The sequence below is a fragment of the Naegleria gruberi genome (genome assembly GCF_000004985.1).
Source record: "Naegleria gruberi genomic scaffold NAEGRscaffold_84, whole genome shotgun sequence".
NCBI classification, from domain to species: Eukaryota; Heterolobosea; class Eutetramitea; order Acrasida; family Naegleriidae; genus Naegleria; species Naegleria gruberi.
In genome coordinates this window covers 19,483-41,914 of record NW_003163243.1, presented here as the reverse complement: position 1 = coordinate 41,914, position 22,432 = coordinate 19,483, and the positions used below count along the sequence as shown (strand labels likewise).

Below are 22,432 nucleotides of genomic sequence, written 5' to 3'. Positions count from 1 at the left end.
AACACACAGTATTAAGATTCATTGTTGTGCGAATAGCAGTGTGACCATTTGTGCTACCCAGGTGTCTAAAAACAAATTTGTCCTCCTTCCGAATTTGCTGTTGGGTTGCAACAGGTATTGTTGATGTTTCTCTTTCAAAAAACAAACCAACAAAACATCAATAGGCAACAATATAAGATTGTTTTATTAATCATTGGAACAAAGTTCTGAGAGGAGCGTATTATCCAGACTCTGGTCGACTTATCACGTGTTCTCGTTAGATTTTACCAATAATTTTCAATTTACCAATTACTTCCTTTTTAAAACAACACAGAGGAGATTTGTTGTTGTGATTAGGAAACTTGTTGTTGGACATTCTAATCTGCTAGCAGATTCAAGAACTGGTTCACCACATTCATTGATGATTTGTTCTGTAAACAAATATCAAATTCCTCATCAGCATCGCCTTCATCAAAACCAAGAACTTTTTCATCATGACGAATAATTCTTCAAATACATCATCAAATAACAACAATAGCAGTGATACCACCACTATTGAGAGTAATAATTCATCATCGGGCAGCAAGACCATTCTGCACATATTCTATGATTGGCTTCTTTGTCTGTTGAATTTAATTCAATTAATATTTAGTGTTGGAAGATTGGCCAGTGGCCTCGGAAGTGCAGGAGTTGATGAAAGGAATGAAAGTCTGGTAATGACCAATTCAATTCTCCAACACTTGTTAGCACAGGAAGAAAGCGAAGATCAATTGTACAATCATTCCCATCTCGAGCTTTTACATGATGATAGAAACTTGTCTCGTTCCATCTCTATCAAAATTTCCAATATCAATCGAAAACTTTCAAAGAAAGAAAGTGCATTCAAACGAGCACACAGAAGACATACCATTGTGGGAGTTTGTGTAGAGTCACCATGTGATGAAATTACTACGAGAAATTCAATGGATGAATCGGCAGCCAAAGAATTAACAAGCTATGGCTGCACAGCCAAATGTCATACTTTTCACACCTCAGCTTCAAAAGATGATATTCACACCTTAATGAATCATTATTTGGATCCAACATTGTGTAGAAAAGCAATTAGCTTTCCAACATCACCTGCTGAGATGAAATCCTCACCGAGAGTGAAGAGAACAACAATCTTTTGGAAATTGGATCGATCTGAGCTTGTGTTTAATTCAGAGAGCTCTTCAATGAATAATACACCAAAACATTCGAATAATAGGCAAACACAATCATTTCAACAATTGGGTGGACATAATAACTGTAGTTCGTGGAATGCAATTGAGACGGCAGCATCACCTAGAAACCAACAAGCAACCATCACATTCGAATCACCAAAACATGAAGACATTTCAATGAAATACAATTCATGGACGAGTGGTGACATACCCAAGACAAAAGAATTAACAAACATGGCAATGGGCAAAGTTTACGGTGAACTGAAGAATAATGAAGAGCCAAATATCGAAACCTTAGCTACCAAATGCGAATTAAATGCAGACGAAAGGCCCCAGAGAAAAAACTCAAAGCTCAAAACAAGACGTTACCAAAATGAAACTAATTGTCTTCAGGACGAGATCCTTAATTTTGATAGAAATGTACCTTCTAACACAGAGGCAATTCCAATGCATTCTCAACATCATCACAATTATTTGCAAAATTTTACAATGGAAGAAGTAATTTACCTCAAGGAAAGGTTAGAAAATTACAAATTTCCGTAATTCAATTCTTGGTGTAAAACAACAATAATGAATCTAACCTAGTTCTCGAATCACCTCACCCCAAGAGAGACTCAATAGTGTGAAGAGTTTCCATTCTTACCAAGTTGGTTAAAATAGACGCAATACTTTTTTGCATCTTTTGCACACCAGTTCAGTTGAGTGTTTACAATGAGGAGTGACTGAAATGTATAGAGTGCCTTCCTTAAAGGTACTTTGTGCACAAATGTTTTACCCCTAAATTGTCAACCCTGCCTTCCTTTCTTACTTTTTGTCGCAATAAGAAACAAAATAGCTAAACACTCATCACAACATTATAGTTTACTCCAACAAGCAGTAAAAAACAGTCCTCTCAGTAACTGTGCGAATTTTTCTTCACACACTAATTGTTTAAAATACATGTTATATTCATGATGATACATCTTTCTCAATTCAAAACGAAAAGAGAAACTAATCTGAACGAAACCTTGTTGGATGTTTCATCGTATATTGATGAAACTAATGATGAACAACAACAGCTAACGACAATAACCGAAGGAGATTCCACTACACCATCAACAACTCTGAATCCTGATGAATCTACGAGCTCCCTTTCTTCCACAACATCACTATTTACCTCCTACTCTGCAATACCTATTAGTCGAAGAACATCAACAATTTCTTCAACAACAACATCAACCATTGATAATATAACCTCTGCTCACTATGATAGAAGAGCAAGTATTTCACAATTCATGAATGACATGTCAAAACAAGAACATTACATGGAGCATTCAGAAACATATCCTTTTCATGTAGATGTGCAGCAAAATAATGACCATGCACATGCAGTAATGAATGAAAAAACATTCGAAACACTAATCGAAGGTGATCATAGCACGAGTAATAGTAATAACACAAAAGAGGAAGATAATTCAATAACAATACCAACGATTAATACATCTAATAGGAAGCCATCACGATCATCATCAATAACGATAACTGAAGGAGCAGAATCATCTCTGAGAGAATCAAAAAACAGCTCTTCATGGATTTTTGGCATACTAGTTAGCATGTGGAGCATCTTGGTTTGGCTGTCAGGTTGTGTCATTTCCATTGTCAGAGCCAGTCATCACATGTCTGCTTTGGATGAAATTTGTTCCTTCGATTCTCCAACCTCATCTACCACTAATTCTTCAACATTGGGTCATGATAATCTTCTCTCTGAATGCCTCAATAATAATCAGGAAATGCATGAACATGATTTTACATGGTGGGGAAAAATCAGTACAAATGCTGCTTCCACTAATAAGAATCATTCACCATCTAAGGCAATGACTGTAAACGACGCATTTGCTCAACAGAAAAAACCATCTTCAACTCTCTCTATACCGTACCTTAGGAATTTTACACATTTACTGAAAAGTTTTTCGTTTTCCTCTCTTGTGCATACTGACAATTGCAGTAATGAGGAAACAAATCAGGAACGAAGAAGGAGCAAGAGTGATCCTACCAGACATGGTTCAAGGGACGATCTCTCAACAACTTCAACAGCTCCAAAACTATCTCTCAGCAAATCATTTTCAAATATTGAGGAAATTAGAGAGCTCAAGAAGAGATTGGAATTATATTCATTTCCATAGCACATTGAATGTATGCACAGGATTTTTGAATTTTCGCCTCCTCTTGATCATACAGTGTATGATTTAAACATTAAGAGAAAATTATTTGCTGGATTCTTACAAGCAATACATATATGGATGCATTAATTTCTAAACCTAGAAATGTCTTTCCTAGCACCTTAATAGTTGGATATTTCGATAATTTTAGTTAATAACCGTAGTCACGCATATACGCTACGCACATATATTGCGAGATAAAACAACAGAAAAAAAACACTCAATCACCCTCAATACAACCTTGTTGTTTTTTCTTATTAGCACCACAATCTCTCTCTTTTAATATCTTCAAGGGACTATTAATATGCTTGATGAAAGTCATGCGAACGTTTCCTTGCAAACAATCATCTCATCACAACCAAACTCTCATACCATTCTCTCTCCTTTAAAAAGTATGAAAAGATTCAAGCTTGAGAGTTGTTCTAATGCAGAACAACAGGATGTAATATCATCGCCTCCAACAACACCATTAACGCCAATCCAGGCAGTGAATCAAGAATATTCCCCTACAATATCTGCGCTTACAAATTCATTATCATCTTTGAACGATGCGTCATTCCAACATGTTGAGAAGGATAACCAAGATCAACAACAACAAGTGGCATCTTTGCCAACTACTACCTCTTCTTCCCCAATTACATCTTCTCCCTCCCTGCTCTCCAAAATTTATCTCTACTTCAGTGTCTTTTTGAGTCTCTTCCTTCAAGTTTTCAAGTGTGAGAGCATGTTCATGCTTGTAGACCTAGATGCGCTTTATCCTACCTCTCCATCAATAGAACCATTGAGTGAGACATTCAAAGAGAGTGTCACTTCCACAACATTTGATTCCTCTTTCAGTTCTGTATTTTCAGGTACCTCTCTTTCTGATTTTACTGAACATGTTGTTCCTCCTCAAGTATCCTCCATTTGTACCAACCAAAAACCTTGTAAACCTTCCCTCTCACGTAAAAGTAGTATCGTTATCCTTGTTGATAATGCTCCAATAGCTCCTTCTAGTAAGGAATCGAGGAAGATGTCAATCAGCCTCATAGAACTTGACACACCAATATCTATCTATTCAGATGATGATCCAGATTTTGATACTTATAGTAGCTCACAATGTTTGAGTGATGCTGTGAGTACAACCACAGACTCACTGATAGATATTGACTTTCTTTGTTGCAATGTCAATACATTCACTGCACCAGCCATTCCTCCAAGAATGTTCGGCAAGAGAGCTTCTTCACCAAAGTTCTTGGCTGCCTTGAATTCAAAAGATGCCTTTGTCAAGCAAAATTCTACGAGTTCTCTCCTTAGAAGCCATGTTAATAGAGAAGAATTATTCGAATTGAAGAGTAGACTCAATTCTTTTAAATTTCCTGTCAAGGATGACGAGTAATTGTTACAATATAACAATTTCAAATGTGAGATGAAAAGGTATTCCGTGAATATGGAATGAAATCTCATAATATTATATAAATATATAAAAATAAAACCTATAAATATATTCCTCATGCTTTGAACAACAATGCCTACTAAGGAGATTGATAATAAGACAGTAAACTATTATCTTGGACAATAAATAACTCTTCGGAATTAATGATAAGGAAATATACAGTAAGGTAACGAAAATAACCCGCCAAAAGTTTATCAAAATTAAAAAAAAACAAAATGACCGACACATCCTCAACAATCGGGAGCACAACAGCAGGCCTTCAGAATAATTCTCTCCTGATGGATGAACAACAACAAGATGGTTACGTTACGGAGCAAGTGGAGGAATCCATGATTGCCAGTAGTATGGGAGATGTCTCAATGATTCAACCACCACCAGTCATTGAAATTGATCTTCCTCCGGAATTGATTAAGGAATATACAGACGGATTTAAATTATATGAACAAAAGAAAACTATTAAACCATCAAAACCAACACCTGTTGTGGCAGACAAGGATCCAAAAGCTAAGGGAGCAGTAAAGAAGGAGGATCCAAAGGTAAAGAAAGTTGCTGATAAGAAGGGAGCTGCTGCACAAGTAGAGGAACCTCCACCAGGTCCTCAGTATGATTTTACATTGTTGAAGGGACACGTTTTATTGTCGGATCTATTGACTCTGATGCGAGGTCTGTTGAAGAATCCAAAAGAGAGTGAATTGAATCAATATTTGAGTGTTCTTCCAAATTGTGATGAGGTAATAGAGAGGAAACAAGTTACATTGGATGAATTTTTGAAAATTATGGCATTGAATGATTTACCAGATCAGAATACTCACTTTGATATTTTGGATGCTTTTGAAACTTTTGATACAGATTTTAAGGGAGATATTGATCCAGAAACTTTGAGAAATGTCTTATTAACGATGGGAGATAAGGAATTGGTTACTAAAGAAGAAGTAGATGAAATTGTAAATACGTTTTGTAATAGAACAACCAAGGCAATTTATTATGATGATATTATCAAGACTTGCCTTTCCAATACCGAGCAAAACATGTCAACAATGGCAACTGTTATTTCTGCAACAACAGCTAAATCACCAACGTTAAAAGAGAAGAAGAAACCAGAACCAACAAAACCAATAAGAAGATAAAACTATTGAATTTAATTTGTATAATAATTGTTTCAGAACTTTGATAATATTTTGATTAAAACGAAATGATTTAGTAATTAAGAAACAAGAAACATTTCAATCTAATCATCAACATTAACCATAATGAGCCCTCTTGTTGATTTACATGAACCACATGAGAATGCTCCATCATAATATTGTCCTTTGCATCTAGCTGAACAAGTATACACATCAGCTTCCCAAACTCTTCTGTAGAAATGATTGTAAGTGAGTTTGGAACCTTCTGGGTTGGAATCTTTGGAGCAACAAGCAAAGCAACGACATGCAATGGCTGAGCATTTGCATGGAAATTGAGGTCCAGTTGTGGATGGATGGATTGTCCAATCAATCGCTTGAGGTTGCATTTCTTTTTGACAACAGTTTGGTCGTTGAATGGAGGAAGAACAGTTTGGACATTTGGCCGTTCCTTCGAGTGAATTAATCAATAATAGCTCATTACACTTGACACAAGTGAAACCGCCAACCTTTGAATTACAAAATACACATGAATAGGCAATTGGCTTTCCAAAATCATTTTCTGAGAGCAATTTCAAAGAATTATCAATTGGTTTTGGCAATTCATCTTCTCTAGATTCTAGCTCAATTGGGCCGTTCATTTCCATATTTTCACGTTCTCTTGCGCTCAACAATAATTTCAATCTTGGATGAGAATGGAAGAAATTTCTATAATCTCTTAATGCCATTCTCAAATTTGGAACAACACGAGTTGGAATTGCAGTAGACACCTTATATTTCTGTACGAGAAGTCTCAACTTAAACAAGGTGTTTACCATTAAATTAAGAATATCCATGTCATAAATATCATCTCTAACATATTCCTCAGCAAAGAGTTGTGAACAGGTTCCTCTCCTATCAGGATGTTCCCAATTCTTTGAAGTCAATGCAGAATATGTGGTACTATTTAAGGACCAACTATTTTCGCCTTTGAATAGTTTAAATTCAGTCTTTCGCTTTATATCCATCACTGGTAAGGAGAGATCAGTATAATGCAAAGCTTGACCAACATTGGTATACAGCTCAGTATGTAATAACAAATCGTGACTCTCCAAATATTTCACCAATTGACCAAATGTTTGATATTTTGTAATTTGCGGCCAATAATACATGTCCATTCTCAAAATATTATACAATAATTTACAACTTGTTAACATGGCTTGCAATTCCTTCTGATCACAATAATCCAATACTACTCTAATCAATTCGATTGGCAAAATTAACTTTGAATCCACCGATGAATTATCAACCTCACCATCATTAAGAAATTCCTCACCAAAGAAAACTCTATTAAATGATTCATAACTCTCCGTAATGAATTTCAATTGTTCGGAAGGTGCTGCTAGTTGAGGTTTTTCATCCTTCTTTGCCTCGGATGTTGTTAATCTTGATGGTGAGGATGAATTATTATTTGTTTGATCATCATCAAATCGATCGCCTCTATGATTAGGGCTGAAGGCGCCGAGAGCGCGAGATTTAGAGTTTCCCATTTTTTTTTAAGGTTGAACTTTGGAACTTGTACTTTTTTGTATTGGAATACAGATCTGATGTTTGTTTGTAATATTGATGGTAATATTGATTTTAATTTAATTAAAATTTAATTTTGTTGATTATTTCTATTTTTGTATTCCAAATTTTGAGTAGTAGTATGAGAAGCAAATTGGCGCAGTGGAAGCGCGATGGGCTCATAACCCATAGGTCCTAGGATCGAAACCTAGATTTGCTAAATATTTTAAATATATTATTATTTTAAAATTCTAAATTTGTTATTTCCATTTTTAGAAATTTATTTTATTCTTCAAATACTAATGATTACCATTATTCATTAAACAAAGCACCAAGAAAACAACACCAACAATACTCAACGCAACACAGACCACCACCAAAACCATCCCAAGAATCGAACCCAAAACTGCTATAAATGGAAATACACTTTGCAAAATAAACGAATCCAAAACAAAACCAATTAACAACACTGAAATATGGACCATACTTAAAATAAGGAAAAGTAGCAGGCCAATTCCTCCTGCATATCCAATCGATACTAACAGCTTGGAACTAGAAAAAACTTCAAAAAATATTGTAATGGAAAGTCCAATTGGAAAACATAATAAGGAAATGTGAATGGGAATGAAAATGATTGAAAATGGAATGTTGACCAAGTATTCGAATCCATCAATTTTGGAGAATAGTAAGATGAGGAATATTTGAAGGGAAAGCATCATGATTCCAAAGAATAAACTTGGAATTGAAGTGAGTGAATTTGATGTTGTGGACAAACTGTCAAATGTTAAATTAATTTTCGAATTGACTGAAACTTACTAGACTCCAAAGGAGGGTAAACAGCAAACGAAAGATAGCAATGATATAAGCAGGAATTGCAATATAGCTCAATAATTCTGAATCAGGAAATAGCATACTTTAGTCCACCAATTAGAAACATGTGAGGAAGCCAAGTCCACAAAATAAAATAAACTTCCATAAAAGGAAGGAATTGACAAAATTCCAATTGACAACCAAGATATCAACCAATAATATGTTCCAATTTCATTTGGAATGTACTCATCCATCGAAAGTGCAATAAGAATTAATCCTAAAATAAAAGATCCAATCAAAACTGCAAAAAAATAATAAATTAATTTCCATAATAGTTTTCTTTCATAGTGTTGTATAATTGCTCTTATTGGTATTAATAGCGTCAAGATCTCCCTCAATTTTCAGAGTTCTTGTTCTGATTAATTGTTGTTTTTTGTAGATTGCATATATTTCCTTAAATGAGTTTCCATTGCTTTCCAATAGATTCGTTTGATATGAATTTTGGACAGGATTCGTTTCTGAAAGAAATTCAGTTTTAAATTGTTGTAAATTATCTATTCGTTTAAAAGAGAATTTTCTCCAAAGTTTCAAATTTCCAATTTTGTGATGTTTCGAATAAATTTTACAATTTTCCACTGCACTTTCTTGTATCAAACCATGTTCTCCTATCCATAAATAATCTGAATTTGCAACCTTATTAAAATATCGATTCACACTAGAAGAAATCAATAAACTCTTTCGATCTAAATATTCGAATATCTTTAAAATAATTGGAAATTACAATTTAAATATAAACTCACATGAAGAAGATCATCAAATGGAAGATCATTTACATTAGTTTTGTTTCTTGCCATTTCTATCAATTCCATTCCATTCCGATAGTTTAAACAACTTTCGTCCACTTTCAAAACAGCATTTAAATCCACAAACACTTCATTTTGCATTTTTTTAGATCAAATACCAAATTGACCAATCTTTGTTCCAAAGTTCAATATTAAATAACTAACCCCAGTTGACCAAAAGCACACATTCAACAATCCCTCCAAAACACTTTCCCTCCAAAATCAAAATCTACAGCTTTTTCAAATTTGAAAAAAAAGAAAACTCTCCGATGAGCGAATTGCCTAGAATGAATTATTCTTGTTTTTAGAATGCTTGCACTATTAGTGTAGCGTCCTTTCTAGTATCCTATAGGATCATTGTAATAAATGGATTTTCTAACAATGATGACAATGCAATATGGAGTTCGTATAGAAGACATAGAATATCTTTTTGATGATTCGTTGCTTCTCTCCCAACACAATTATGTGTATTTTAAAAGGTTGAATGAAAACCATTCCACTAGCCTTTAATATCCCTCATCAATACAATTTTTGCCTTTTCCTTGCTTGTTAAGAACATTCCGAAAGATGACACAGTGCGATAATCATACAATCATGCAGCCTTTCATCAAACAGGAGGATAATGTTGTAGTAGCCTCTTCAAGCAGTTCTCGTGATAAACAAGATGAAAAAAATTTACATATTGAGGGGATTGCTTGGTTTGCTGGTCATTGTCGGTGTATTGCAGTTTAGTCATCTGTGGTGGATTCCATTGATGAAGGCTCTTTCTACGCGACTGAAGGAATCTACTACGACAACATTGAATAATCTTCGATTAGTATTGGTTGATAGTGTTGGAAAATCCTACGACCAACCACATCAGGAAGTTTCTAATGATGATGAAATAATTAGGGAGGATGGGGACGAAACAGTGTCATCATTATACAAAAATTTAAAATTGCCTACTATTGATGCTAATTCGGAATCATATACACAGCTGGTTCCATTGGTGCCAACACCATTTCCTGTGGAGAGTGTTTATAATTCGTCCAAATATTCGAAATTGGAAAATATGCAACAATCGGAATGCTGGTCTTTTACAGAGGATATTATGTATTCTCAACCACTAGAGAGGAGGGGAGTTATTCAAATTCCTGCCAGTGTAACTTCAAAGGATATGCTAAACTTGTGGAAAGACTTTTCGCCCTCGGAAGTGAGAGCAGTCCTGACACCAAACATGATTGAATTGAGTGATGATAAAACGATACAGGGTAAAATGCATTTGGCTCCAATTATTGAAAATTCACATATTCAAGAAACTGATTTGGAGGAGTTTTATCGAGAAAATTATCCAATGTTTAAAGTAATGTCAACAATTTCGGATGCTATGGATACAACTCTAGATCGTTGGAAAAGAGATATGAATGAAAAGCATTTCGTTTTAAATGCACACAAATTCAATGAAAATCAGAAAGAGGATCATTTACCAATTTGGATGAGAGCCTATCAGAGAACTACACCATTAAATCAAGTTCTGAAAGCTCTATGCCAAGTTACAAATATTGAGGAAACGATATTAATCGTCACAATTGATGGTGACAAGTTTTTGCCAGTTATTGAGGAATTATTGAAGTATGATTGTGTCAAGATGAGAATTTATTTTCACTCGTTCAAGCATACTTCTCAAAATTTTGTAAAGGACAAGAAATTATACGCAAAAGCAATAATTAAGCAGAGTTTCAAGTTATTTGCACATGCCAGTTATGGATTATATTTGTGTTTAATCAAGTTCAAGTATCCTTATGTGATAACAATTGAGGATGACATTAAGCCATTACCTGATTTTTACAATTATCATAGAAGCTTGTACAGGTTGACTCTATCTGAAAAGAGTCCCTTCCTTTCAGTATTGGTTAGTCCAGGTGGTATCAATCTCATTTGCAATTTCGTTAACACATTACTGCATGATGCTGGTATTATTGAAAATATGCCATATGATAGCATGGGATTGAAACATCAAGTGTGTAGTGTTGATGATGTTGACCACGTGGTGCCAGAAGTTTATCATACCATTTGGGGATCTGGAATTTCCTATCGATTATTCAGAAGAATGTGGTTTACTTGGTTTAGACTTCCGAATCGATTTGACTTTTTCTTGGGAACAATGATGAGAGATTTGAGGAAAAAGAATGAGAGAAACATTATACCATGCTCTCCTCGAGTTCAACAAATTGCGAATGCTGGTATGAATGGCGGATTTACAAGAAATGCTAGAATTTGGGAGATACTTGGACCATATGCAACAAAGAGACAGTCAGAGGATGTTGTAAAGCAGTGGTCTTGTCGTAAAAGACAATACACAATGTTGGTAACAGATGGATTTGTGACTGATTATTTGGAATCATAAGGATGACATAAAATTTCGGTTTGAATTTAATTGAATTAGGTCACTAATTTGAAAGAAGAGAGCTAAATAATTAGTGAAAACTTTACATTTTTATAGAGAAAGCACTGAATAAATAAGCATTCCTGACAGTGTCATTGAAATACCAATAATATTCACTGAAGTAACTCCTCCTTGATGAAGGAAACATAAACTCACAACTACAACCAATACTTGTTTGAGATTTGCTGACAAACTCATGGTAAGCGGACTTGTCATCTTGTTAGCAATGAAATTAGTCGTGTTTAAAAAGAATGACATTATAGAGGTCAATATCACAGCCAAAACTCCATACAATGTCACTTTGTGATATTCACTCATAAATCTAACCAATTCTCCATTCACAATCGTTATCATAAGCATTCCTAATGAAGCATATGGAGCAACATAGTTCATTAAAACAAGTGGTGATATTTTGTGACTTTTCAACGACAAGTTTGTGAGAACTGTCTTTAAAGCAGCAAATAAATTTCCAATCATGAGAATAATGACATCAGTCATGTTAATTTCCAAATTATTTACAATTGACATGATCACTCCTGCAATTACAAGTGAAACAATTGCCAATTTATGAATGCTGGTGGTCGTTCCAACAATCAAATAGCTCAAAACCATGACAAAAAGAGGAGTAGTACTTCTCACAATCTATTTTCCATTCAATTAACCTCAAAATACATTAAATCTAACTACTAACCTGTGACATGTGTAATGATGTTCTAAAAATTCCAATATTTCCATAAACGATATTCAAAATAAACACTACAATATAGAGCCACATGTGTTTTTTAGCCTCAGCTTTAATTTCCACTTCTGCAGAAGCATCATTACGATTTTGATATCTCAATGAAATGAATGCTAATAACCACGAAGCCAACATGTGAAAAAGTGATAAAATTGTTGGAAAACTAAACCCTTGCCAATATACGATTTTGTTTCCGAAAGCTATTGTTATATTCAATGAAAACCATGTGAACACCCACAATCCTCCAATGATATTATATTTAGACAAGGCTTGTAAAATGTCAAACTCTGTCTGTTTAGTTTCGTTGGTCTCCTCATCATTGGAAAGGCCTTTCGTATAGAATTGATTCGACTGTTGCTGCTGTATTGGATCCTCGTTAATTGTTGGTGATGGGTTGTATGTTGGTAGGCTAGTTGTTGATGATGATATTAAATTCGCTGTCATGTAGTATAAAAAGGTTGTTGATGTATTTTTTTTGAAAGCTTTCGAATAGATTTTCATTCAATTTTCATGTAAACACGCTCCTCACTGTATTTAAACGGATGTTCCACGCATGAACTTCTTTCTAGGTCAATCCTATCATAACATTTACATGGAATATAGCCTCCTTGTTAAGTAAATTGGACATTTAGCAAGGAAGATATCTAAAGAGTTATTTACAATAGTTTACAATAACATACAACACGCAACTACAAATAATTGTAGTTTAGTTTTGTATTATGATCCCAACCCTTTGCTAAAACACATGTTACCGCCAGATACAATCATTGTTTCACTTGTCATCGATAGTTGTAGTAGGATTGCATTTCAAAATATCATCCATCATATGATTTACAATTAAAAAATTGCTTTATTGGTAATCGTTGAAATATATATCCTGAATCTCTTCCACATCCAAATGTAGATGACAATTCTCCCAGTTAATTTCTTGTTGTAGTGGTAAATTCATTGATTCGTTGTTTTGACTTAATAGGACTCCAAAATCAATCAAGTTGTTTGTAGTAGCATTTGGTGTGGCAAACATTGGAAAAGGTGGTCCTGCTGCTGGACAATTTGGATTCATGAATGAGAAGGGCGGGTTTACATTAAAAGGAGGTGAATATTCAACATGTTGCTGGTTTGTTGAATCACATGATTGAGAATGGGGATATCTGGCAAGAATGCATTCCATTTCTTTTAGCATTTCACCATGGAGAAGAGATACTTTCTTGAAACGTTTTGCCATAATTGTGAGTGTTCTGTAATCTTTTGCAAGTATTGGCAAATAGTCCCCTATCATGAAATCCTCCTTTTCATTTGGATGATCAGGAACAATTCTTACTTTTTGATGATTTGTCATTACTCAAGTTAATCATTGCAGAGGCTAAGTGTGGGATAATTTGTGGATTGGTAAACGTGATAAGGTCATTCTCTGAACAAAGAGTAATCTTCAAGGCACGCTCTTGTATTCAGGGAAGGTCTCTATTAACATTAATAAGTATTCTCAACTTGATTCCATTCAATACAACCGAGGCAGTGGACTTGAATAGTTTTTGATTTGAAATATTCGTTTGTTTTAACTGGTTTGCCAACATTGTCAGAAGTATTTCAAGAATATTCATATTAGACATCAAGATATTTCATCTGGGATCTTTGTACACAACACTTTTTCAATATTTTGAGACATTATTTGGAGCACTGAAGATAATTCTGAGTCATAGCAACCAATACTACAATATCCTGTGTTTGTAAGTTTTTGAAATCTTCATCTGTTGGTTGATTTTCTTCTTCTCTTATCTTTAGACTTGGACAAAAATTCCTCAAACTTTTTCCTCTCAAATAAATAGAGACCATTTCCCATTACATTATGATAAATCTAGAACTTGTCTCTTATCCAAATGTTTGGTTTTAGTGTTGCTGGTTGGATAGGGATCTGACTCTGTTCTAAGAACATTAGATATCAACTTGGTAGTGCTGAATGCAACTTTCTCATTATTATTGGTATTGGTCGGGGAAGGTGTTGATTGTTGTTGTGGAGATTTATCACACTTCTTTGATGATCTTCCCTTCCTACGAGGTTCAACATAGATACATTCCAAGCCATGAATAACACATCTAGAACAGAATGGCAACTTTTTGTCCTATTTTTGAATATTAGTGATTAGATGGAACAATGTTAACTACTTACACACTTCTTATGTACACGTCTCCAGTTTAAACAAGAGATGGAGTGAACATTTTCATCTTCCGAGCTTGTTTTCTCCTCAGAAATAATATTATTAGTAATTTGTAAATGTTTTGTTGAACAGGCTGTTATGGGCCTTTTGAACTCTTGTTATTAAGCGAGGTAAAATTAATGTTCACATAATAATAACCAGTAGCTGTTAACAATATTTTCTGTTGTATTATTAGGTTGTTGTTGTTGTTGATTGGTATGACCAGTAGCATCTCCGTTGGTCATCATCATCATTTGGAAGAGAGGAGGTGCCTTAATTGCACATATCATTTCTTTAATGAATGGAGGAAGATGAGAAGGAATGACAAATCCTTCTGGTGATGCTGAAATTGTTGCATCGGATGTTTTCTGTTGTTGATTCTGTTCATGTTGCTGAATTTATTGTTGAATGAAGAGGAGGAACAAAACCCTGTGGTGGTGGCAATTCGTTAAATTTTATTCTGTTGTTTTTTTCATGAATCGAAAGCATTTTAGCTTGGGTGAATATAGAAAGGTCGCATATATAAGTGAGATGCTGATTGATTACGGTGCATTTGGTCCATGGTATTAAGATTACTGACCTTTGAGGAACTCAAGAAAATAAACTTTAATGGAAGAAGGTTTGTTGATCTATACTAAAAGAAACACTGCAGCGGCAGAATTCAAGCTATAATAAACCATTTAACAATAAATTAGGGGATATTAATATTGCTCAAGCAAAATGTGGAATGGTTATGGCTTGATTCTTAGCGCATTAATTCTTCCAATACCTTTTCACTGTTGGTAATCCTCTTGCTTTTCAGTCAGAGGTTGCTGCATTTACTTCTAATGCAATTTCTTCAACAAACAATTCGACTTCGTGGAGGTAAAATTTGTTTTGAAGAAAACAGAGTGGAATTGCATTCAACCCAAAGAATGGATACTTTTCATTTCAATTGAAGCTTGACTACTCCAATTAAATGGGAACAATCTCAATTTCTGTTTCGATTAAAAGATTAATGATGTGATAGTATTATAAAAAAGGAATAGAATTACATTAGAAAATCATTTTTTGGAAACATGTCAAGTTTGGATAAATTCTTGTCCAACACTAGCCACTTATACTCAAAATCTTTTTGTTGGTCATTTGAAAATTCAAAGCTCCCTTCTTCATCTCCCAATGTTGTTAGAAGCAATAGAAAAGGTCTTGCCATGACAAATTCTTTTCTTATTTCTGACCATTCATCGAGAAATTGCATTCCATAAATGCTTATCATTTCCAAGAAATTGCATTCCATAAATGCTTATCATTTCCAAATGCTGGAAATGTCCATCATTTATAACTTTCAAAACATTCAGTACATCTGCTGTTTGTGTATCATAGGATGATGAAACATTCTCTTTGAATTTCAATATTTTAAGATTTGGAAACACTTTTGAGAGTTTAAGTAAATACTCAAGGCTCAATACTGTTGTTTCCAATGTCAATTTTTCTACTTTAGAATGAATTTCCAATTCTTTTAAAACATCGAGCGTCAAGACACCTTCTACCTTAAAAGTTTTGACATTTGGTAACAACTTGAAAAACTTGGCAGCAATAATGGGATTACATAATGCGCTAATAGTACTAAGTGTAAAACTTTCAAGGGTATTCACGAATAATTCGAGAGTTTTTAGAGCATACCTGCAGACATAACCTTCATAGATATTAATCATAGAACCAGCACATTTAAGATTGGGTGTTACCAACTTTAAACTTTCAATAAATAAATGTTCATTCTCATAGATACTATCATACTCAATACCCAGTTCCAAAAATTCTAAATTAGGAAGAATACCACCCCCTAAATGTAGGTCTGCACAACTTTCAACCAAATCATCACCTCTTCTGTCCACTTTGAAAAATTTCAACTGTGGAAACTCTCCAATCTTACTCAAAAACTTTCCAGTAAATACTGCATTATTTTCAATTTCAAAATGAGTCAAGTGAGGAAGATTTTTAAAAACCTTATAAAGTGAATCATCAGATATATTTGAATTTCCCTTCAATTTGATTTTTTTCAATTTTTTGCACATTTCTGATATAAATACAATTAATTCGTCATCCCACTGTAATAAGCAACTCGTACTTTCAAGTCTTTCCAAGTTTGGGCTCAATTGCAATAAACCAGAAATGTAAGCTTTCATATAATCCTCACAATCAGACAAATCAATACGAAGTATTCTCAACTTGTTTAACATGATTGCTCTGAATCCATCACTGAGAGGTTCCACATTACCCACATGACGACGATGTAAGAGTAATTCTTCAATATTTTGCAAATAGTTCAAAGTTTTGAAGGGATTGTTGGAGACTAAACAAAGTTTCCTAACTTGAAATCCAACAGGTACTTGATCGACCACAGTCTCTTCAACAGTATTTCTTGTATCTTGATATTTGTTACTAAGTTTGATCCATTGTTGTGAGATTTTTGAATATTTATCCTCTTTTCTCAATGGAATGCTGAAAACATCATCAGCATCTTCAAATTCTGCGTAAAAAACTTTAGCCAATCGTTCAATTCCTCCTCTATTAGCCATTTCTTCAATTTCTTTCCTGATCGTCTTCTTCCCAACATCTAACCAAGAGTAGTGGGAGAGCATGCTTTCCAACGATCTGGAACTCCAATTTTCAACATTAAATTCTCTCGGATGAATGATACTCTCCACTAGATTGTAAATAGTGGAGTAAAGTTGTTTACACAGAGTGGCCAGAATTAAAATTTCACCCTTGTGAAGGAAGTTTAAAACAATACTCATTTCATCTTGTGTTAGGTGATGAATAGTGAGAGAGTTTGGTTTGTGTTTTTTGTGTGATTCCGATTCTTGGGTTGATGAATCAACAGGTTGAGATCGGTTTGACATTTTTTTGTGATGATGTTGATATTTGGCATATGTTGGAAGGATGATGTAATCATCTATTAATTAAATATCATCAATTTCCTAGTGATGGATTTTGGTCTGGATTTACAAAAAACCACCACTTGGCATTACAACAAAGCCTTGATAAAAATCAAGTCGCCAAGATGATGTAAAGACACCATGTCAATAAATCCAATCATCAAATTACTGCCTTCCACACTTAATGAGATATTGTAATTATTGTGAGCATGTAAGGTGAGTGTAGTTACTTACCCATTACTAGTTTAGATTTGAAATGATGTTGAATTCCGATTGAATATGAGGAATGGACTTGTTTCCGATTGTAAATTACAAAATAAAGTGAAAATATTCGGGTATGCTTAATAAGTGACGAGTTGTTAAAAATTTTCCATGCTCAAAAAATTATTCGAAATGTCTGGTAATAACAAGAAAGGAACTCCACAAAGGAAACAACACGCTGTATCATCTCCATCTCATCCTAAACAAAGAGTGGAAGTATTCAGCCCATCTGATTCATCTTCATCAGCTACCGACACAACAGCTAGAATTTATGCTGATGGTGATTCTACTACTACATATCAACAAAGCTAAGACCGTATCGCCAACCCTGAAAACCAAAATTCCGGTCTTGTATCTTCAGGTGCTGCTGCTCTCGCTAATGCTCTTAATCTTAAACAATCTGATTCGAACAACTATTTCGGTACTGGTAAAAGAGAGAGAGATTCTGAAGGTATTTCATTGAAAGAGTACCTACGTGATTGCTATCAATCAATCACTGGAGAATCAATTAATGACGAGTTATCTTCAGATGATATATTTGAGTTGATATTGTCAACTTCTAATGAACAATATTCAGCTGACTCTGAATTCAAGAATAGAATGGCTTTTCTACAAAGAGTGTTCAGAGAAGAAGTTGACGCCCCTGTTCCTGATGTCTATGGTGGAAAAGAATTTAGAAGTAAAGGTTATCCTTTACTACTTGCCCAATCTCATATTATTGTACAAGTTTGTAAAAGATTGAGAAATGGTAACTCTTTTGATTTAGTTGAATGGCTTCAAGCTATTGAATTCATCCATAATATTGCTGACTTAAATTGCATTGCCATTAAATTGGGTGCCGGTTCTGGTGGTTTTGAAGCTGCAAAGGAATTTGTCAATACTTATAAATCTGGTGGCACAATCGACAATATTACATCCAAACAACAACAAAAGGCCATTAAGAAAGGTGAGAAATTGAGAGAAGAAAGACCAAAGAAAAGTAGTGGCAACTTTCAAAAGAAAAGATTTTATCAACGGTCCAACCACTTCGTCCCATACAATAAACCAATCGATATTAATCTGCGCTCTTAAAACATCATTATTTATAAGACTTCATATACATCAATATATATCATTAGATAGGAAATGTTCACGGCTACATGCTGATATATAATTTTAATATTGGTTGCTATCAAATAATGGAGATAATCAACTCGTTTTACCTCAATATTTCTGTGTTTTTTGTTCTCTTGGGGGGGGCTTGGTAGATACGCAACCATTTGGCAAAAGGTGAAAAATCGCATAGGTTCAACTTAATTCTCTACAAAATGACGTTGGGATATTTGCATTTAATTCAGTAATTGTTGAGTATTTTGTATTTGAATTGGTGTTAAACTTGTTAATTTTCTATTGCTTAATAGCTGTGTTGAACAAGTGTGAAACTACCTTTAATTGCGGTGCGCACTTATTCCGATATCATTAAGATCATTAAGGAACAAGTAAATAATATTTATTAATATTATTTAGAAGGTGGAAGTGGTAATGTTTCTCACTCCACAAGTTATTTGCTTGTTGGCAATGCTAATAGCCATGGATCTGAAGCCATTATTTTGATAATCGCATTAATCAACTCCATTTTTAACCCTTTAAAATATTACGATTATCAAAATACAACGCTAAATAACTCTGCTTCCAAAACTATTCCGATGTATGAATCTATTTATCAACAAGATCATCAGGATAATCTTCAATGATTCTATAATTTAAGTAGATTGGTGGAGGTACCATCTCTTGATCATCAAGTTGAATCTTCCCCTCATCATTTGGTGAGGGAGCAACTTCTCCCTTCCATATCGTTTAATAAATTATTGTTATTATCATATAATGATACGATTCTTGTTGTTATTTGTTGTTAATTGTTGTTCTTAATAGAAACCGACAATTTTCCCTTAATAGTCATACAACCCCTTGGTTATTCATACGAATCATTTCTAGAAATTAAAGCTTTAGCACTGTTGGTTCAGTGGTTGTATGTTGGAGTGTCAATTAAGTGACGAGTGATCGATTCAAGGTGATTTTACTAACTTATTCATTATTACCACCTTATTTTTTAGATCTTCCTTAATACTTGACAATTTTAAAAGATATTGATACCACATATACAATACTACATATAAACAACTAGATGTCAATTTCAATTGATTTAGTCAAGTATTCATTGAGAAAGAGTATGATCTGTGACATGATGTATTGACAACTTTACAAACATTGATTTAAACACTATGGTTATTTAGAACAGTCCTATTAATTTGTAATAAATATACTATATTTCAATTTTCAATTGTTGACTTGATGTACTTAATTGACTTGTCTATTCTTAGGTTACTTAGTTGACTTGAAGATACTGAGCCATCAATTGAAACTTCTCAGATCCTCATCAAGAGGAGTGTATTCATATTTGATACTAGTATGATATTTGTAAACTGACTGAGATGGAGTGTAATCTTTTTTTTGAAATGTGACATTTTGAAAGATTGTTATTATTATCATATTGAATTCAATTCTAACTGTATGCAATTGATACCAGATGTATAATAATGTGATTAAACGTATTGGGTAAAGTTACAGAATGATTGGAATAACTTTCACTGAGATGGAGTGTTCACTAGGATATATATAATGTTGATATTGAACATTTACTGATTAATTTTATGAAAATAGTTTGAAATGTTTCTTAACTATTGTAGATGTATATTAATTGATATATAGACTATGTGGTATCAATTCTAGACTTATTATATGTAAAATGAGTGAGTTGGAGTATAATCTATGATATTATGTCAAATGTCTATAGTAAATTGATAGTGTTGACATCTCGACATCTACTGAACCAATATTCATGAAATTGATACCACATACTAATTAGAGTGTCTACATACCATGATATCAATTTCAGTTAAATTGGAGTTGTTTCTGGACCCTTCAGATTTCCATCCATTCTCCTGACAAATCACCATGTACTATCTACTGGATGCATTTCTTGAAATGAAAATATATAATTTGATGAAAGTCCACTTTATTTGAGATGTAGAACACGATATTATCATTTATTTTGAGATTGGTAACTTTGGGTTTGGTTCTACGAACCTCGGATACCTCTTACTCCAATCTCTTATTGATTTAAGATTTTGAAATTGTTTATTGTTGATACGAATCAGAAGCTTCTTATTGTGACAACACTTGATAGAAGAATGGGAAAGTGGTTGCATTAATTCAACATATTGAAAGTGAACAAGGTTCTCATCTCAAGATTTGGAACTCTTCTTCATGAAGAGGAGGTTATTGGGTGGTGACTAGAGAGAAACATTTCCTTGTAGCTTTTCTACTAGTAAATGATTAATTGACCAAGATGTTGACCTATAATATGGAAACACAATAAAATTCAATAATACTGATAAATACAGTAGTGAATATGAATGGTAATCATATATCACTGAAAAAATCATGATTGGATCCATTTTGAGACTTTTGGAAGTCAACTTGCATGGGGAGCTTTTGATGTGGTTAACACTTTTAAAGGGATCTGAATATTTTATTGGATAATATATGTCATCGTTTTACTTTATCACTAAATGTTGAATATCATGATGTTATGACCTATATTTCCAATTTGCGAAATGTTGCAATGTCAATGTTTAATTGAAATATTGCCATCATACCAATAATTGATTATATATTATAAAACTGATATTATACACTATTATTGATATATATATGAATATATAATTGAAAGATTTGGTTTTAGACATTTATTAATGACGTGGGTAGTTCACTAAGGTAGTAACTTTGTCATATGATAACTATCTAAGATGATATTGAAATCATTCCAAAATTGATTCGATGAGAGTATTTGATGATTATAACATGGTAGTATTGAATTGGTGTTGATTATTACCATTCATGACATGTAAGAATGTTACCTTTTTGTCAATTAGGACAGTAGCTTGACAGATAGTCCAATTATATAGATATTGATTTGTATCACTCAAATACGTTATGAACATCAATTATAAGAGTATTTGTATGATATTCTATCTTGTTGAACATCTTGATATTGACTTGTCATATTATCATGAGTAGTTAGTGACATGGTTAAATGGCATGAATACTGAATGATGTCCAAATGATTTGAAATTGATAGAAACCTCATTATATGATGTTAATAACATATTGTATCAATTTGGTATTGAATCTCATTGTCCTTAGGGTACTTCCCTATTGAGGTACCTTAATTGACCATCTCTATATTTAAATTGAGATATGATATTTATTTCAATTGTATCATTTTGTAAATGATGGATAAGTAGCCAAGTTGTGTATGATGTAGAATTGGTATAACATTATTTTCAACATTTACAAGTGCCAATTCTCATCATCTGTTGGACCAAAACAAAAAATTTTGTTATAGTGGTGGTTTTTTTACTAATATCCACATGTACAATATCGGAACAAGGAGATGCTCTATAGTTGTGCAGAATCATTCCACCAACAATAAGTTTTTGAAATATTCTTTTCTTAGTGAACTTTGCTTGCATCATAATTATTAAGGAATTGTTTCAAGTAGATGGAAAGTGTTCTAAAATTGCTGTAGATGGTAACATTCCGTTACAGCATAGTTAAATTCTAAGAAATGATTGAGATTTGCCATTTTTTCACAACTGTTATCTTTTAAACAATGGTTGTCATCCAACCCGATTAAAACTGTTTGAAATTGTTTCAAATG

At 33.6% G+C, this 22,432-nt stretch overlaps 10 protein-coding genes and 1 non-coding gene across 11 annotated transcripts; 6 read left to right on the top strand and 5 right to left on the bottom strand.

Moving 5' to 3' along the window:
- Positions 1 to 473: 473 nt before the first annotated feature.
- NAEGRDRAFT_59959 (uncharacterized protein) lies at positions 474 to 3,641 on the top strand (the record flags this gene model as incomplete). Its single annotated transcript, XM_002669304.1, has 2 exons — positions 474 to 1,699; positions 2,167 to 3,641. 2 exons carry the CDS (start codon positions 474 to 476, stop codon positions 3,341 to 3,343), a joined length of 2,403 nt encoding a protein of 800 aa, XP_002669350.1. The 3' UTR covers positions 3,344 to 3,641.
- A 132-nt stretch (positions 3,642 to 3,773) lies between these two features.
- Positions 3,774 to 4,757, top strand: NAEGRDRAFT_54265 (uncharacterized protein; the record flags this gene model as incomplete). Its single annotated transcript, XM_002669303.1, has 1 exon — positions 3,774 to 4,757. The coding sequence occupies one exon, from the start codon at positions 3,774 to 3,776 to the stop codon at positions 4,755 to 4,757; it is 984 nt and encodes a 327-aa protein (XP_002669349.1).
- A 272-nt stretch (positions 4,758 to 5,029) lies between these two features.
- Positions 5,030 to 5,963, top strand: NAEGRDRAFT_59958 (uncharacterized protein; the record flags this gene model as incomplete). The annotated part of the gene is made up of 1 exon (XM_002669302.1): positions 5,030 to 5,963. One exon carries the CDS (start codon positions 5,030 to 5,032, stop codon positions 5,939 to 5,941), a length of 912 nt encoding a protein of 303 aa, XP_002669348.1. The 3' UTR covers positions 5,942 to 5,963.
- Positions 5,964 to 6,042: 79 nt separating this feature from the next.
- On the bottom strand, positions 6,043 to 7,464 carry NAEGRDRAFT_54263 (uncharacterized protein; the record flags this gene model as incomplete). Its single annotated transcript, XM_002669265.1, has 1 exon — positions 6,043 to 7,464. One exon carries the CDS (start codon positions 7,462 to 7,464, stop codon positions 6,043 to 6,045), a length of 1,422 nt encoding a protein of 473 aa, XP_002669311.1.
- Positions 7,465 to 7,628: 164 nt separating this feature from the next.
- NAEGRDRAFT_t812 lies at positions 7,629 to 7,700 on the top strand. The gene has a single exon. It is a non-coding gene; the product is annotated as a tRNA-Met (tRNA).
- Positions 7,701 to 9,796: 2,096 nt separating this feature from the next.
- NAEGRDRAFT_54262 (uncharacterized protein) lies at positions 9,797 to 11,518 on the top strand (the record flags this gene model as incomplete). The annotated part of the gene is made up of 1 exon (XM_002669301.1): positions 9,797 to 11,518. One exon carries the CDS (start codon positions 9,797 to 9,799, stop codon positions 11,516 to 11,518), a length of 1,722 nt encoding a protein of 573 aa, XP_002669347.1.
- Positions 11,519 to 11,608: 90 nt separating this feature from the next.
- On the bottom strand, positions 11,609 to 12,740 carry NAEGRDRAFT_75697 (uncharacterized protein; the record flags this gene model as incomplete). The annotated part of the gene is made up of 2 exons (XM_002669264.1): positions 11,609 to 12,199; positions 12,249 to 12,740. 2 exons carry the CDS (start codon positions 12,738 to 12,740, stop codon positions 11,609 to 11,611), a joined length of 1,083 nt encoding a protein of 360 aa, XP_002669310.1.
- A 406-nt stretch (positions 12,741 to 13,146) lies between these two features.
- NAEGRDRAFT_75696 (uncharacterized protein) lies at positions 13,147 to 13,635 on the bottom strand (the record flags this gene model as incomplete). The annotated part of the gene is made up of 1 exon (XM_002669263.1): positions 13,147 to 13,635. The coding sequence occupies one exon, from the start codon at positions 13,633 to 13,635 to the stop codon at positions 13,147 to 13,149; it is 489 nt and encodes a 162-aa protein (XP_002669309.1).
- Positions 13,636 to 14,140: 505 nt separating this feature from the next.
- On the bottom strand, positions 14,141 to 14,781 carry NAEGRDRAFT_75695 (uncharacterized protein; the record flags this gene model as incomplete). Its single annotated transcript, XM_002669262.1, has 3 exons — positions 14,141 to 14,416; positions 14,464 to 14,604; positions 14,665 to 14,781. The coding sequence occupies 3 exons, from the start codon at positions 14,779 to 14,781 to the stop codon at positions 14,141 to 14,143; spliced, it is 534 nt and encodes a 177-aa protein (XP_002669308.1).
- Positions 14,782 to 15,711: 930 nt separating this feature from the next.
- Positions 15,712 to 17,373, bottom strand: NAEGRDRAFT_54261 (uncharacterized protein; the record flags this gene model as incomplete). The annotated part of the gene is made up of 1 exon (XM_002669261.1): positions 15,712 to 17,373. The coding sequence occupies one exon, from the start codon at positions 17,371 to 17,373 to the stop codon at positions 15,712 to 15,714; it is 1,662 nt and encodes a 553-aa protein (XP_002669307.1).
- A 429-nt stretch (positions 17,374 to 17,802) lies between these two features.
- On the top strand, positions 17,803 to 19,403 carry NAEGRDRAFT_75693 (uncharacterized protein; the record flags this gene model as incomplete). Its single annotated transcript, XM_002669300.1, has 3 exons — positions 17,803 to 17,950; positions 17,984 to 18,649; positions 19,180 to 19,403. 3 exons carry the CDS (start codon positions 17,803 to 17,805, stop codon positions 19,401 to 19,403), a joined length of 1,038 nt encoding a protein of 345 aa, XP_002669346.1.
- Positions 19,404 to 22,432: the final 3,029 nt, after the last annotated feature.